This window comes from Myotis nattereri (genome assembly GCF_964212035.1).
Source record: "Myotis nattereri genome assembly, chromosome: 16".
NCBI lineage: Eukaryota > Metazoa > Chordata > Mammalia > Chiroptera > Vespertilionidae > Myotis > Myotis nattereri.
The window spans coordinates 12,658,938-12,675,721 of record NC_138091.1 but is presented as its reverse complement, the minus strand read 5'-3'; the positions used below and the strand labels follow the sequence as shown (position 1 = coordinate 12,675,721).

General features: G+C 46.9%; 1 protein-coding gene across 1 annotated transcript in view; it reads left to right on the top strand.

Annotated features, from left to right (window-relative positions):
* Nucleotides 1–4,614: 4,614 nt before the first annotated feature.
* MYOCD (myocardin) overlaps nucleotides 4,615–16,784 on the top strand; it is a gene marked incomplete at both ends in the record, with an annotated part of 82,852 nt that continues 70,682 nt past the window's right edge. The window contains one exon of the mRNA XM_081109277.1: nucleotides 4,615–4,669. Within this exon, the coding sequence (XP_080965403.1) occupies nucleotides 4,615–4,669 (55 nt within the window). The remainder of the gene's footprint in view (nucleotides 4,670–16,784) is intronic.

The window sequence follows — 16,784 nt, the reverse complement described above, 5'->3', positions numbered from 1 at the left end:
AAGTGCCTGAGGTTGCTGCCTGTCCCTTTGCTCACCACCCCTGCTCTCCGACATAGTAGCTGACCTCATGCAGACTCATAGGGAAGACCATAGGGGTCAGAGTTCAAGCTGACCACCTGAGCTGTGCTACAGGCTCACTTGTAGACATTGCTCCCAGGCGGTGGGAGGCCGAACATCGCAGCTGCGGAAGGCAGTGTTCTAAAGTAACCCAACGAGCTACACCCTTGTATAATCCTTCAGCCGGGAGAGGCTGGTGAATGTGACAAACACTGTCACGATTAGGTTGCACTGAAGAGGTTTTGCAGGTGTCCTTAGAGTTTCTAATTAGTATAACTTTGAGTTAATCAAAAGGGAGCTAATCCTGGGTGGCTCTGACTAATGGGATGAGTCCTTTAAGAGAGACTCTGGGGGCCCTGAGTATGCCAGAGGCTCAAGGCCTACTCACCATATGCATGCGTGCAGGCAAGGACACGGCAGCATGCCTGTGTGAAAGGCCCCTTTGCCCTCCGCATGCACGAGGGCAATGACTCAGCAGTAGCATGATGGAAACTGCGCAATCACACCCTACGGAACCTGCTTGTGTTAATGTAGCATGAGGGTCCCTCACTGGCACTTTGTTTGAGCGGGTAGATAAGGTGCCACTGACCAGCCAGTTTGGGGCTGCTTTGTTGGCAATAAAGCATGTCCCACCTACCTGCTGCCACCCGTGTGTTCTTCCCATTTCCTGCACCCAGAGGGGTCCAGTCCCTGGCTGAGCAACTTGCCCCCAACAGAGACTTCCCTGGGAGAGATCCACCTGCCAGCCTTGGAGAAGCGTGCCATGATGGCTCCTGCAGCTGCAAGCAACTGAATTCTGCCAACAACTGAGCTTGGAAGAGGACGCTAGCCCCTGACGGCACCACTGCCCCAGGCCTCACCTGGACTGCAGCCTGTGAGATCTGAGCAAAGGGCCGGCTAAGTCGGGCCCAGAATCCTGACCCATGGAAACGGGCAGATGATGGGTGTGTGTGCTGCTCTAAACTGGCAGTTTCTTAGGCAGCCATAGAGAACTGATGGCAAAGGGAAGGAAAGTCATAGCAAAAGAGAAGGTGTCAGCATTGCTTGGAGCCAGCAGGAATAGCTGGAAGTGAAAAGAAGGCATAGAGAGCAGTTTAAACACGCCACAAAGAGCTGCTCTGGGCACTCCACATGTATTATTTCATTGACACTTCCCCACACTTCTGAAAGCAGTTCTAAGCCTACTCTGCATGAAGGTGCGGCGTGTCTGCAGGACTTTAATAACCCACTCCAGCTCACAGGGCAGCTAGATTCAAGTGATGCTCTTCCTGATGCTAGGAGCTCCCGTGTCTCCTCTGCATCGCACCCGGCTCCCTCTAGGCCTCAGAGAGGAGGTCAGAGGGCAGTAGGGCAGGGAAGAGCTGCTGAGGTGACTGCCCAGGTGAACAAAGTGCAGGCCAGAGCCTGGCGCACGCCGCTGCCTCTGCCCTGCTCCCACAGCACAGCAGGCAAGCTGCCCCCCGGGGAGCATCCTCATCCAGTTCCACGAATGTTTTTCCCACAAAAACATACTTTCATAGAGAGAGGGAGAAGGATGAGCTCCTATAGGCGCATATTTATATACATAGATATTCCCCGCCACCGGGGGTATGAGTCCCAGAGGGCAGCTCCACAGCATGATGGGAAAACTGAGAGGGCTATGGTTACCAGCATTTCCCAAACGCACTCAGAAAAGAAACTATGCCCCCTCCCCCGCCCCCCGACACACACACACACACACACACACACACACACACAGGCCTGCAGAGGAAAAACAATTTACTCCTGTCCGACTCAGCCAGGTCATGCAGACCCTTATGTTCAATGCTGGCTTCAGCTGTTTTTATCACAACTTTCACTAAAAAAAACCAAAAACAGGTCTCTGCCAAGTTGCCTTCTTCTCGGCCCCACAATCCTCAGGATAAAAATCTGCTTGGCTTTCTTTTGTTTTTAAAGTTGCTCAAAATAGGCTTTTTTTTCTCTACGCAGATCATTTAGCAATGTTCCTTATCCCGGCATCTCTCCGGCACAGAGACCCCCCCCCCCCCCCCCCCCCCCCCCCCCCCCCCCGGCCATGGCCATCTCCGAGCTGAGCTGGCAAGGTTCCTTCAGGCTCCTGTGCCTCCCCGTCACCAAACCTCCCTCCACTTGACCTGTTTTCACGGAAGACCAGGCGCCTGGGCCTCCACTGAGGACAGAATGCTGGTAGCAAGAGGGGTCCCATGCTGTGTGCAGGCAGAACAAAGCCCCCCCTTCCCATGTTTACATCCTAACCCCGGCAATCGGTGAGGATGCTCAAGTGCGTGGCAAAGGGGAATAAGGTGACAGATGGGAGGGATTAAGGCTGATAATCAGCTGACCCTGCCCTAGGGTCACACAGGGGCCTTCAGTGTGCAGGGGGAGGAAGGAGAGAGGTCGGAGCCATAGCGCAGGGTGAGAACTTGACCCACCGCTGCTGGCTTTGCAGGTGAGGAAGGGGCCCTGGCTGGTGGGGCTCAGCTGGTTGAGCATCGAACAGAAGACACAGATGGACTCTAGAAGCTGGAAGGCGAGAAAATGACTTTCTCCTAGGTCAGCGGTTCTCAACCTGTGGGTCACGACCCCTTTGGCGGTCGAACGACCCTTTCACAGGGGTCGCCTAAGACCATCCTGCATATCAGATGTTTACATGATGATTCATAACAGTAGCAACATTACAGTTATGAAGTAGCCGCGAAAATAATTTTATGGTTGGGTCACAACATGAGGAACTGTATTTAAAGGGCCAAAAGGTTGAGAACCATTGTCCTAAGTCCTCCTGAGGAACCCAGCCCTGCAAACACCTGGATTCCGGCCCGCTGGGACCCAGGTAGGACTTCTGACCACCAAACCGCAGAATAACAAACCCTCACTGTTTGGAGCCACCGGGCCTGTGAGGGCAGGACTGAGAGCAGTACACTCCATATGGGGCTGTTGCCTCTGCACGGGCTGCAGGGCCAGGCGCGCTCCCAAGGGACATGGGTGGGCTTGTCTGCCTCCCCTGCTTTCGGACTCATCAGGGGCTGGTGTCTCTCTCTCCCAGAGACCTTGTTTATACAGAAGGCTGGTCAGAGCCCACGCGTGCACTCCAGAGTCAGGGAGTTCCGGCAGAGGCCCAAACTCGGGGCAGTAAACGCTGTACCAGGAGTTGGCCTGGCATCAGGTCCCCATCTGTCACCAGCTGATCTGTTAGGGTCCCGGGGTCTCCTGAGACTTAGGCAGGTGCGAGTGTAACAGATGGTACCTGGAGGCCCCGCGTGCGCTAAGGTTGCAAGTAAATGCAACCCAACTTTACGTACGGTAGGTAGTCTGCGGGGTTTGGGGTGTGTGTTTTAGTGTGTTTTGTTTGTTTTTGTTTTGTTTTATCTTTCTGTGCCGCTTCTTGGAAGCAGGGTCTTTGTGTCATTTGCTGATGAGCTTGGAACACCTGGCGGTCTTTGGTGTGGAACGGATTGTGCCCTGAGGAGGGACTCACTCCTAGGAGCGCCCTGGAGCTTTGCCATGCTCCCAACCCCAGCTCTGACGCTCCCCTGCGCCAGGTACCTTCCTTCCTCGGACCTCACCCTCCGAGCGCACAGAAGGGCATTCAACTGGTGCGTCTCCCCGATGGCGCGCACCGTGTCCCGCGGATTGAGCCGACGATGGAGTCAGGTTTGTCCAGAAAGCGCAGGTCCCGGAAAAACGGAAGGCTCTTCATTTTCTCCGTGGACGTGCATCCAAGTCTGACCCTCGAGCTGCGAGATGTGCAAAGCCTGTGCCTGTGCCCCTCAAAGGGGAGAGAATGTGGGGACGTCAGTCTGTGGGGAGCCCTGCTTCTCTGCAAGTGGCCCGGCTTATGTGAGAAGCGCGGGGCGCAGCGAGTCCCGCAGGCGCGCGTCCCTCCCGGCTGGTTCCCGCCGCGCCCGCCTCCCAGGCGCAGCCCCAAAGCCCGGCGGCCGGAGAGCTCCGCGGCTCCCTGCCCCCCACCCCGGCCCAGGCCCCTCTCCGTGGCCGTCCGTGAGCCCGGGCGCCCCGCAGCCCTCCCTCCTGCCCTCCCGGCCCCTTCCCTCTGCGCCTCGCCGGGGTGGGACCCGGGCCCCGCCTGCGTCCGCTCGGCCCGCTGCAAAGAGTTAAGAGCGGCTCCCGGGACGCCTCTGGCGGCTCCTAGTCCCTCGTCCGCGCTCGCCGCTCCTGATTGGCCGAGCTCCTGTCAGTAGTAAAAAAGTATCAGATAGCAAACGTGGGACCTTCATAAAGGCGTGGTGTGATACTCCTCGATCGCCCGCGGCCTATGACATCAGCCGAGAACGCCTGGGATGCCGCCGCTCCCGGCCAGACGCAGGAGGAGGAGGGTCCCGCCGCCTAGGAGTTAACAGCCCGCACAGCGAGGGGGAGCCACCAGCGCTCTGGGGACACTGGTTTCGGTCCCTGGCGGCCACTGTCCTCCGACCCAGGGGAGCTCCCGGAGAGCTGGATGAATTCTGGGTTGCTAGCTGCGCGCAGCTGGGCTCCCGGGAGCCGGTTCCTGGTGGAAAACAGGGGGCGTCTGGCCACGGGACCAGCGGCTCGCTGAGACTCAACATGACCCTCCTGGGGGCTGAGCACTCTTTGCTGATTAGGAGCAAGTTCAGATCAGGTAGGGCTGAGGCATCCAGCGTTCCTTCCTAAACTTTCCTCTCCTGCACTTCTCAGCTCTCCAGGGCTTTCCAGACATGTCTCAGAGCCCGCGCGCGCGCGCGCGGTGCTTCAACCTTGTCCCCTAAAAGCACATTGGGAAGTGAAAATGTTACTGGACCTTGGGGGCCTTTAATGTCTTCCGTTTTAAGTACTTGGAGTTGCTGAGTGTGGTTTTTGTTTGTGAAAAGGCCAGTCTTTTCCTTTTATTTATTTTATTTTCCTCTGTATCTGTGAATAGAAACTTTGGCAGGATATCCAAAAGGAACAAGCTTGAAAATGATCAAATGAGGGATCTCGAGTTTGTGGCTGCATAACATTAGTTACCATTGCTGAGAAGATGAACCTGATGCTGTGTATCAGATTACAGGGATCACTTAAAACGTAGCTAATCCAAACAAATGTATTTCCCAAAAAAGTCACTGGGGGGAAGTAAAAATAGCCAATTTGGAGCACAACAAGTATTTCAAATGACATCACTGTAGAGGGGGAAAAAAAAGTCCAGTGCCACAAATATTTTTTCCCAAACCATCCGATATTTATAAATGGAGAGTTTTTTTTCCCCAAATATCTGTGTTAGTGGCGCATGGAGAAACTTCTCACAGGACGCTGAGTCAAGGTGAGTGGGAGAGGTGGGGACTCTAAGCGCTGCTCACAAGGGTTGGTCCAGGCGCCCAGGGAAGGTATGAGTGTGGAATCAGGCACAGACACTTGCCTTCCTAAATTCTTCTCCAGAACTCTGTGTAGAATATTGGTTTTGTAAAAGCAGTAACAAGCCACTCAACAAATGGCAGAACTTTTACTTAGAAGATGAATTATTGTATGAGGACGCCGATGTGAACCTTCCGTGGAGCAGGTGTCGGAAGGATGCTGGCCTGGTTCTCTAAGTTTTCCTTAGCCCTCTAGATAGGACCACTCAGTGTATCACTTGGGATGGATATGTGAGCAAGGAGAAGAATGGATGCTGGAAAAGCAGGGTTTTCTGTGGCTTCCTTGGAGATTCCTGGCTTTTAAGCATCTGTGGGGTCCACTGGAGATTTTCTTAGTTTCTGTGCTGTTGAAACGAGATGAAAACTCAGGAGCTTGGCCAACCAAAATGCTCTGTGCCAGGCTTAATGGTATAAACTCATCTGCCAGCCATGGGGTTCAGCGGTGGTTGCATCCTTCCTTTCCTTCCTTCCTTCCCGTGACAAGGTGAGGTGGTTGATGTGTTAATCCGCTAGAGACATTGGCACTGCTTTGTAATTTGGTCAAAACCGCAAGGCAACACTGCCACCTTTCTGAAGAAAAGAGGATGCAGATTTGTTTTGGGAAAAGCTACATTCGTTTCAAATGCACCCTTGCCAGTTCCTGTGGGGGGCAGGGGAGGGGTCTCAAGGGTTTGGTGAGGTTCTGGAGAGAATTGCAAAAGCAGATTCCTCAGACTAACCCTTCCTTCCTAAAGTGCAGACCAGAGGGAAGGTGATGTTTGCACCGCTCCTAATGCCTGCCTCATGCCTGCCTCGGTAGGGGCCTGGTGTCTCCCGGGTACCCCCTGGAGCGCCTGAGAACTCCAATTGCGGCCTCGTTTTTTTTTCTTAAAGCTTGCACAGGCTTTTGAGTCCCAGAAAGGGTCGCTTTGGGAAACATGGTATCAAAGCAGACACGGGCATGCTTAATCCTCCACCTGTGATAAACAGGGTCGCTGGGGTCTGGACTCGGACGGAGTCGGTTGCACATCTGAGATGCAAGGGGTTGATAATCTGCCAGACCGAGGAGAAAAACGGGCAGAACGTAAAACTAAGTAAATGTCATGTTGAGGACGGTGACTATTCTCTCTGGACATAATGATGACTGTAGCTGCACCCCCCCCAGAAGCCCGGCTGGCAGCACGCTTACAAAAGGGCCTGCCCCTGCCTGAGAGAACTTGGTTTACTTTGTGGCTAACAATGGATTAGGAAGGCTTCTTCTCTGTTTTGATTTCTCTCCTTCTCCCTCTCTTTTCTTTTTCTCTTCTTTTCGTTCATGAGCTACTCAAAATGTAAACTCATAAAATTCTGACTGCTAATGTTTGCTTTGGTAGTAGACCCTGATGTTACGTATTTCATTAAAATTAGTTCAAAAAAATAAATGAAACTAATCTGCTCTCTGATCGTAGAAGACTCCCTGTATTCTAGGGCTTGTTTTAAGTGAGCAGATAGCCGCTTTGACTCTGAAGTTGACACGTGTGGCAACAGCATCCAGCCGGCTTCCTGGAAGCGATATTCGATATTCGAGTGACCTTGTTATTCAGCACAAAATCATGCCACCGGAGTAGGCAGCTGTGAGAGTCTCCATGTATGAACATGCTTAATGATATAAACTCATCTTATCTGAGAGGCACACAGTTTCGCGGTTGAGTGTGTGGGCCCAGAACCAAACTAGCTGGGATTTTTAGCGGGCGCCTTTACTTACTAGCGACCGAGCCTTGAACCTTAGATAAACTATAGGATTCCCTGTGCCTCGGCTTGCCTCATTTGAATAATGAGAACGATAGGGTTGTTGTGATGATTAAATGTGATTATATAAGTAAACCACTAAGGAAAATGCCTGGCGCTTAGTAAACCTTCAAAAAATATTGTTCTATTATTAATGTTGTTCGGCTGCCGGATTCTATATTGGTCACTTTCTCTCTGAGTCTTGGTTATTTAGTCTGTAAATGTCAAGGTTGGACTAGATGATTTCTCAGATGCCTCAGTAACATTTTATGGTTCTCTGAAAACACAGAAAGATCGGGAACAGGCAAAATTGTGATTGGGCTGTGTAGTACTGGGTACTTATGGTAAGCAGGCCTGCAATAAATAGCGTTAGTTTTAAACTCACTACATTTTTACTGTTTATAGTCTCACTCTTGTTTTGTCAATCAAGATACTGTAATCGGTATCACTGTCAACAATTTTCCTTAGTGCCATGGTCCTCGTGTCAACAAAACACAAGGACTTATATGTATGTATGTACACACACACACACACACACACACACACACACACACCATGCACAAAGATCAAAAGGAGAGGGAGAGGACCAGTAATGGATTTTGCTTCTAAAGAACCATTGTTTCGCATTCATTTCTTTCTCTTTTTCTCCTTCTCCCATTCAAACAGCTCACCCAAAGGCAGACTCGGATGCCTGCATGAGCATGCCTCTATCCCCCACAAACTTGGGGTTGTCAAATTTAGCAAATAAAAATACAGGGGCCCAATTACACTTGAATTTCAATTAGACAACGATTATTTTAGCCACTGTGATATTGAGGGCATGCTTTTATCTGAAGTCCAAACTGAACGAGGCACTCTGTGTGTTCCCTGGGAACCCTACCTACAATCTGAGCCGTGTTTCTCCAACACCCTCTGTTGCCCCGTCCAATATCCTATCAAGCCCTCGAGATTCCGGTGCCAAAAGACCCTCCAAATGGCAAACCTTGCGTTTTTGGCACCAAAGCAGACTGAGACTCGGAATGAGGAGCTGGTGCCATGAGCTTGAGCTCTGGGTCCTGGGGGTGCAGCAGCATATGGATTAGGGAGGAACGTGAGAACTTCCCTTCGCTTTCTGGGAGGAGGAGGAGGAGGAGGAGGAGGAGGAGGAGGAGGAGGAGGAGAGGGAAGAGGAGAGGAAGGAGGAGGAGGAACCAGCAGACAGGCTGTTCAGGTGCAGGGGCTCCGGGACTTGGGGCCGCAGCTGAAGGAAGCCAAGGAGCATGCAGAGCAGGCGCTGGGGAGGCAGAGCGGCCTCAGCTCAGTGCTGCGCGGTGGAGCTGACCGGCCCGCAGAGTCCTCCGTTGCTGTTTGTCCTTCCAGGGAAAGCAAGGGACATCTCAGGCCATCCTCTCTGTGTTTCTCTGTCCTCCACCCTCCAGGTCACCTGGAAGGACTGCTTATTTCTGCTTTAAGCTGCACCCTTAACATCTCCGAGACGGAATGTTTTCTGTTAAAAACATAGAGGACGCTGCGCTAAGCGGCTGGCCCCGAGGTTCTGACCCTATGGACGCTATTGAAGAAATTTCCACCATGATCTCAAGAGAAGTTCAGGCGCTGGCACTACCTGCATCGTGAATTCATTGTATGACCTGGGACAAATATTTTAACCTAGTGCCGTATTATGGAAAAGGCACTCTTCTGGGTTAATTATTTGTCTGAGGCTATAAAACTAACTATGTAAAGATATAGGTATAGATATGGGGGTATACATTTTTTTTCTTTACCTCATTTAATTAACCTCTTTAGGCCTCATTTTTGTCATCTACAAAATAGAGGATTTGGGCTGTTCATCCCTGGAGTGGCTTCCTCTAATGTTTGGCATTTTTCCAAGTGAATGGCCCTAAGGATTTTTGTAAAGTTTTGTAGAGTGTAAGCTTTACAAACATATTACGGTGAGGTTTCTGCTATTGTATTCTCAGGGAAATTGACATAGATTTCTTAAATGAATGAATGAATAACTTATACCTACCATTTTCATAAATAACACGGTGGTATTCAAGAAAATCACTTCAGTTGTCTCACAGGTTCAGTCTTCTTTTCAAACTTTCACTGACAGCTTTTGGCGGTGAAGCCTACTGAAGCACAAATATCTTAACGCGTCCCCAATTCCATTTTGCTATCGAAATGAGCAGTAGAATTATTCTAAAGTTTGGGGAAACTTGTTCCATCAAAATTTTTCAGGAATTTCTACTGGATGTAATCAGAATAGGAGGAAACTAAGGGCAAATTGTCGCCATGGGCTTCTGCACAACGTGTTCATGGCTGAACTTCCCCTTTGCTGACAACCACTAATCCCCTTCTCAGCAATTGCATTTGTTTCCTATTTGTTCTGTAGTAAATTACTACAAACTTGGCAGTTTGGAGCAGCACAGCTGTGTTATGTCACAGGTATGGAGGTCAAGTCTGAAAAGGGCCTCGCTGGCCCAGGTGTGGGCAGGGCTGCGTTCCTTCAGGTCTCTAAGGAGAATCTGCTTCCTGGTCTTTCTAGACTGCAGAGGCTGCCATGTCCTTTGGCTCATGGCCCCTTCCTCGTCTTCTAAATGGCTCTCTGACTTGACTCTTCTGCTCTGACTCCACTGGGCTCATCAAGGGCCATCTCCTGTTTTAAGGTCAGCTGATCAGCGACCCGAAACCCATCTGCAGCACTGATCCCTTACACCACGGGTCTTTGTCAGCACCGGCTGCTCTAACGAAATCCCATAGCCCGGTGACAAAACAACAGAAGTGTGTTTCCTTGCAGTTCCGGAGGCTGGAAGTCCAAGACCCGGGAGGCAGCAGGCTCACTTCTGGTGAAAGCCCTCTGCCTGCTTGCAGGCCTCCTTACTGTGTCCTCACATGGCATAGAGAGAGAGCAAGAGAGGGGAATACTCTCTTCTCATAAGGAGACTAATCCCATCACAGGTCCCGCCCCCCTCAGGACTTCATATAAACTAATCACCTTCCAGAGGCCCATCTCCAAATAGAGTGGGGTTAGGGCTTCAGCAGGAAAGGGGGGCAGGGGGCACAATGCAGCCCATAGGACCACAGGAGGTGACATATTCATGGGTCCCAGGGATTAAGACATGGGTATCTTTGCTGTGTGTGTGTGTGTGTGTGTGTGTGTGTGTGTGTGTGTGTGGCAGGCAGGGGGAGGAGGAGACATTATTCTACCTATGACAGCAACTTCCAACATGGCATCCCCAACTTCCACACCTCCACACGGCTCCGTCCTGCAGACTTCGTTCTGCAGAGCTTTCCTCACACTGTGATTAGCCGTAGTCCCAGTGGTTCCTCCAGGGCCATCCGTAGACTAATTCCACCACGTCAACAGTTGTTTAGCAGGAAAGGTTTCAAAAGAGAGAGGCAGACTACACAAAATATTAAATTGTATTTTTTAACTTCAGAATTTCTTCAAAGCTTTCCTAGTTCTAATATGTACTATGAACTCCTAAAAGGCAGTGACTGCCCAGCGTGCTGTGTTTCACTCCCATGGCAGCTCCTCGGGCAGCTTTGGCTGGACAACCTCATTGTGGGAAATTCTGCTCCAAGCAGAGAAGCCCTCCGTTCCCAACAGTGATTTATTCAAAGAGGTTAATCTCTAGATGAATGCTGCTGGCAAGCTCTTCCCCTCACCCAGGTGAGAACTCGATGGTTTTCCTTCCTGGATGCTTGTTTGTAACTGGCTCACCCCTCACTCCTCCATGGTATTTATTGGTGTCAGGACCAATACCCCGCGCTAAGAATATCCATCAGAGGAGCCTACTCCCCATTCCCAAGGAGCTCACAGGCAACCTGAAAATGCTGTATGAGAGTGATATAGTCATTCATTCATTCATTCATTCATTCATTCATTCATTCATTTATTCAACACATTTCTCTCGTGGTTCCCTTGTAGTAGAGACTGTGCTTGGAGCTGAGGGTACAACTGGGGAGCAGATAAGACACGTTCCTTGTCCTCACCTGGAATATCAGAGCTGATTCTAGGACCCTGAGCATGCTTCCTGCAAACTGCCTTCAGAGGCCCACACTGGAACACAGCAAGCTGGACCTTAAAAGATCAGTGCATTTTAGGTCTGAGATTTAAAATCTTTTTTAAAAGTCAAAGGAGCCTTCGAGTCTGACTCAGGCCACCTGCTTGAGGTCACTACTGTCGCCTCAGGTCCGACAGGTTTGGATTTACTGCTATGCCAGGTGGCCTTCCCTCAGCACCTTCATTACTCCGCCCGAGCCCCGACCTCCCCCCAAGTTTCCCTGTCTTGTTTTTGCCCGTAGCTCTTGTCATTACTGGGCACACTAGACATTTTACTTGGTTATTTGTTTGTTATTTGTTCCTGAGGGTGGGAATTTTGATTTGTTCGTTGGTTTTTACTTTATTTCCCAGCACCCAGACAGTGATTGGCAGAGAGAAGGCACCATTGAATATGTGTTGAATTAATACATTTTATTCTGTGCCCATAGAATATTCATAAACAATAAAAATAAACAACATTCTTATATATGTTTAGGCATTAAAACTATAACAAAAAAGGGATGAGTGAATATAAATGCAAAATCCAGAAGAGTAGTTACCAGTAGTGGGAGGGGCAGGTGAGAGCCGGGTGTGCCCGAGGCGAGAAGAGGGATCTTGGTGGTGCTCGTGGCCAGGCAGTGGCTCCCTGCATGCTTAGTCTTAGGCAAATCAATTACGCAGTGTTCGTTGTGGGCCAGTGACAACACTGCTACACTGCAGGGTGGACCAGGAATTCTGATTAATCAAATGTTGTGTACCCGGGGTACATTACAAGTGTCTTAAGACCAGGAAGTGTGGCGCTCGCCTTTTATCTGCTGCAGTGCATGACACACAGGCACTGCAGCAGGTTTTGTCAAGTTGGATAAAGCAAACGGAATGGATTCCAGCCTGATGGGGTTACACTGGGAATAACAGAAGTGCGTGGCAGAAGCAGGAATGCTCCAGCCCAGGGCTAAAGTTTTCCATAAGAAAGCCAAGCTTGAGCGGGAGGGAGCTGGGGGAGCCTCAAGTGCACATTCATCTCCCTTCTTCCCACCCTCTGGGCAAGAGCTCCCCGTCCCCCAGCAGATGGGGACCAGCCCTTTACCGTGCATCTCTGTCCAGCTCAGATGGAGCCCACAAGTGTATTGGACAGGCACCTGGCTCCTCAGTCTCATCCCTCACCTCCCGTAGGCAGACCAACAGTGAGACCTCAGCACACCCACTCTAACTCCACGACCTTGGGGAGGCCAACTCCGCTCACCGGGCCTGTGTTGCCATACTGACAATGCAGTCCGTGCCGCTGAGGGGAAGACCTTCATGGAATTACTGGGGGGTTTGTTTTATGGAAAGGAGCCCCGTTCCCTTTGGGGAAAGGGATTATTTCACCAGTGGCTTGTGAATTGTGCAAGAGAGAAGCATGGAGGAGTTAAAAGGTTTGGATGGACATAAATAGAATTTTAAAAACAACAAAAACCATTAGCCAAGTAATAGTTTTGCAGCCTTAGAATTTTAGTGCTTCCATTTTCAGCTTTATTAAGCTGGTTGTGATTGCTTGTTTTTATAAGTCAGTAATTTGCACTAATTTCTATTTTGAGGTCATCCAGAATAGCTAGTAAGTCAGCATTCCTTAACCAGACTTCGATCATTATTCTTAGATAAAGTACCAGGTTATCCAAATTCTCTTGAAATAAAATGTATTGTTTATTCTCTGAAATTGAGAATAAATAAGGGTCATTCCTGACTTTTATTGTCTCAGGGCCCAGCAAGGTGCCCTCTAAACCACTAAGAAAACAAACTTCTTTTCTCCTGTGGGTTGAGGGGAGATAAGCTCTCCCATTCCTTACAGACACCATTGGAGCGCTTCTCTCATCATCTCAGTCACTCCAGTTGATGTTGGCCGCAGTCAGGCTCCTTAGATCATTAGGAAAACAATAGATTCTAGCAATAGAAACAGTGAATGAAGCCACTGTACAACTGTAAAATGTATTTATTGGGTTCCCTCATGTATGGCACTTAGCCATCACTTGGTATGTGTGGCAATGTGAGTGAATACACAACCTCTCAAATACTTAGTATGTCTTGCTTAGCACCTCTGGTCTGGCACCCCAGTTTGAACTACTATGGAGCCAGCTCTCCTCCTCAGCGTCTCCTTCCGCTCAGCCTCTTAAGTGGTACAAAAATATCATCAGGCTTTTTTCTCTGACAATATGGTCAAGTAGCCCCAGGGTGAAATGACTGGAAAATACCCCTAAGCTGTTCTGACTTTCCTGTTTCCAGAAACACTCTTCCTTCAGGAAATCATTCAACTTTGTTCTCCTCACCACTGGTCCAGCTGGTTTCTCAACCTGAAGTCAAGTTCCTCCTGGAATTTTTGGTACTCAAGCTGCAGACAGGGCAGTATAAACCTCCAAAACAGGCCAAATCCAGAAAAATGCTACTCAACTTCACTAGAATAATAATAATCTCCTCAATGCTTTTAATATCTCTGCTATTTTGTAGAGATATTTGCCCAGATGCATAAAGATTTTTACAAAGTTATCTCCTAGTGTATGCATAAATTTACAATCAGCCTTTTTATCAGTCAGTATAAAATCCTAAGCAGTTTTTCCAGCTGCTACGTAGCATCATAATTCTTGTTTCAAAAACTGTATTAAAGTTCACCAAGTGTGTGTATAATAAATTACTAACCTGTATATAGTCTACTTGTATTGGAAAATTTAGCCCATTATAATTTTTATGTTATAAGAAACACTAACATGAAAATGTTTATGCACATGACCTTTTTCTTCCCCTGGATTGTTTTTATCGGGTGCTCATTGTTTAGAGTAAACATCCAAGTGTGGGGATAATGAATGTGAGTCTTTATGATCCGTCGTGATAATAGTGTTTCTGGAGTACTTACAATGGACAAAGCTTAGCCATAATTCTGTTTCCATGGGCTGTGAGCACTTGTCCCAACAGTAGAACTTACTAATGAATATTTATGCTGTTTCCACCTTTAGTTTTTGCATTATAAACTACGATGCAATGAAAATCCTTGGACAGACAAGTGCTTATTTAGATCAGATGCTCTGAATTTCTTGGCTGTGGGTGAGGCTCATTTAAAATTCCCTAGAGACTGTCAAATTGTATCCTGGAAGCCTTTGCCCATGTGCTGGCCAACAGGATATTTACAAACACTTGGCCAATACTTGATGTTATCAATATTTTAAAATTTGATAATCTGATGTTTTTTTAAAAACATGGTATCTTGCTCTTTTAATTTGCATTTTCTTGAATGTTAATGAGTTGAGTATATTTCATGGGCTTATTGATTATGTTTCCCCCTTGAATTATATTTCTCTTAGGTTGTGTACTTTTAATCTTATCATTTATAGAACTCCTTTAAGTAATGTTGGCATTCTCATTTCAAGTATTTTCTTTCAATCTGTTTGTCTTTTAATTATTTTGATAATTTTTTTCCACATAACATTTTAAATTTTTTAAGTGACCAAATATGCCAATTTTTATTTCTACTCTGACCTTGGTGAAATACTTGGGAAGGTTTGTCCCACTCTAAGGTTATATAATTATCCTCTGGTTTCTTCTCATATTTTATAGATTTCCTTAGCCCTTTAATCCATATGGAATTTATTTTAAGATATATTATAAAATCGCTAAATTCATTTATTTCCAAATGGATAGTAAATTTTCTCTACAAACTTTCATCATATATTTTATTGCTTATATGAACAGGTACCATTATTATTAAATGTTAATAATTAATTAGACATTAGATTCATACATACACACATAAATCTATACATATGAATATACACACAATTCTGACCCACTTATAATATTTGTCTGCTTTACTCCTAATACTAATGACTAGATATTTATTTTATTTTTCAGCTTTATTGAGGTCTGATTAACAAATAAAGCTGCAGTATATTTAAAGCGTACAGCATGATTGAGTAGGCAGACAGTGTGAAAGGATTCCCCGTCGTCAAGGTTACTAACACACCCGTCACTTTACATGTTCACTTTTTGCGGGGAGGACGACAACGCAAGTTCTAATATCTTAGCAAATTTTAATTATGTGAAAAGATGTTATCAACTGTAGTATCCATGTTAGACATTAGATCCTCAGACCTTATTCGTCCTATAATTGAAAGCTTGCACCCTTTATCAACCTCTCTCTATTTCCCCCACCCTCCAGGTTTGGGCAACCACTGTTCTACTGTCTGTTAATAGAAACAGGGTGGGGCAAAAGTAAGTTTGCAGTTGTTTGAATGGAAATAATACAGTAATTAATAAATTAGAATACAAAGATAACCTATGTTTCATGTACTCACAACTGTAAACTATTCCACCCTGCATTTCTGGAATAGCTATGTTTAGTGTTAATTATAATTTTTAAAAATAATTTAAATGTTATTATAAAATATCATATTACTTTTAAGTTAACAACTAACCTCTCATGATTATTTCTTAAGATTTGTTGCTCTTTTTTTTTATCCCAGGCTGCATTTGAGTGATGAGTATAATGATTATCGTTATAGAATTTACACTGTATTCACTAAGTGATTTATATATATAATCGCTTATTTTCTCCCTTTCAAAACAACTTTTGAGAAAGGAAATTTTACTATCTTCATCCTGGAGAGAGGGGCTGTGGTCCAGCTCAGGTCTTTATGGATTTCTAAGTGAGCCCCAGGCCTTGGCAGGGACACTTGTGAGGTTGCCAGTGGCTATAAGGATCAGCACAGGCTCGTGGCTGTTCTTGTTGCTCTACTGAGAGGCCCGAATCCCATAACCTTATCACTGAAAATACTGTTCTGTCCAAAAGTAAAGCCAAGGGGGAAAGCTCTCCCCAGAGGAAACAGAGTTTGGGGATCAGACAGCTAGTGGAACAGTCTGCTGAATTATCCTTTCTTTATTTTTAAATAAATTTTAAATTTTAAATTACAGTTGACCTACAATGTTGCATTAGTATCAGGTGCACAACCCAGTGATTAGACATAAATGTAACTTGTGAAGTGATCACCCTTAACATCTATTACCCATCTAATACCATATATAGTTATTATAATATTATTGACTATATTCCCTATGCTTTTCTTTATATCTCCATGAATATTCTATAACTACCAATTTGTACTTCTTAATCCTTTCACCCATCCCCCAAGTCTCCTCCCATCTGGCAATCATCAAAATGTTTCTGTATCTGTGAGACTGCGTCTGTCCTGCCTGTTTATTTATTTTGCTTTTTAGATTCCACATATAAGTGAAATCATATGGCATTTGTCTTGCTCTGTCTGACACACTTCACTCAGCACAATACCGCTGGGTCCATCCATGTTGTTGCAGATGGCAAGATTTCACTCCTCTTTATGGCTGAGTCAAATTCCATTGTATATGTGCAGTACTTCTTCATATTCACCTATTGATGTACACTTAGGTTGCTTCTATGTCTTGTTATTGTAAATACTGCTGCAGGGAACATAGGGATGTATATGTCTTTTCAATTTAGTGTTTTGGGTTTCTTTGGATAAATACTCAGAAAAATTGCTGGGTCCTTCTTTGTCTCTCATTATAGCCTTTGTTTTAAAGTGTATTTTGCCTGGTAG